Source organism: Penaeus monodon, chromosome 33 (genome assembly GCF_015228065.2).
Source record: "Penaeus monodon isolate SGIC_2016 chromosome 33, NSTDA_Pmon_1, whole genome shotgun sequence".
Classification (NCBI taxonomy): Eukaryota; Metazoa; Arthropoda; class Malacostraca; order Decapoda; family Penaeidae; genus Penaeus; species Penaeus monodon.
The window spans coordinates 19905355-19905791 of record NC_051418.1 but is presented as its reverse complement, the minus strand read 5'-3'; the positions used below and the strand labels follow the sequence as shown (position 1 = coordinate 19905791).

General features: G+C 33.9%; 1 protein-coding gene across 1 annotated transcript in view; it reads right to left on the bottom strand.

Annotated features, from left to right (window-relative positions):
- The window catches only part of LOC119594295, a 25740-nt gene that overhangs the window by 4178 nt on the left and 21125 nt on the right, over positions 1–437 (bottom strand). Inside the window, 1 exon segment of the mRNA XM_037943356.1 lies at positions 266–417. Within this exon segment, the coding sequence (XP_037799284.1) occupies positions 266–417 (152 nt within the window).

Here is a 437-nt window from a genome sequence, read left to right as displayed (position 1 = left end):
ACATTTCTTCATGTCTATCTATGCTTTTGAATGATATTTTTCACACCGTATGTAAAATCCTGAAGAGAAAAAAAAATTCATCATCAAAACCTATATACATTGAACTGTTTAACAGAGCATTACAAAAGAAATTTTACATGTGTGACATACCAAACACGCAACTGCTTTATGTTCAAACACTTGTTTATTTCTGTATCTTCTCCCTTTCCTTCCTTCTATCCATATTCCTCTCAGATACAAATTAACAGTAGAAAAAAATACTCACAGTTTATTTGTTTGGATCCGATGTGCACTCTCAAAAACTGGATCAGAGCTTTGGTTGGCAGTAAAGTTTTTCATTGCCACAATGAGGGTTCGTGCCTTAACTTCTAAGCTTCGATTCCAGAAGATTTCACAGAGTTCTCCTTGTAGTTTCATCTAGGAGAAAAAAAAGTCAA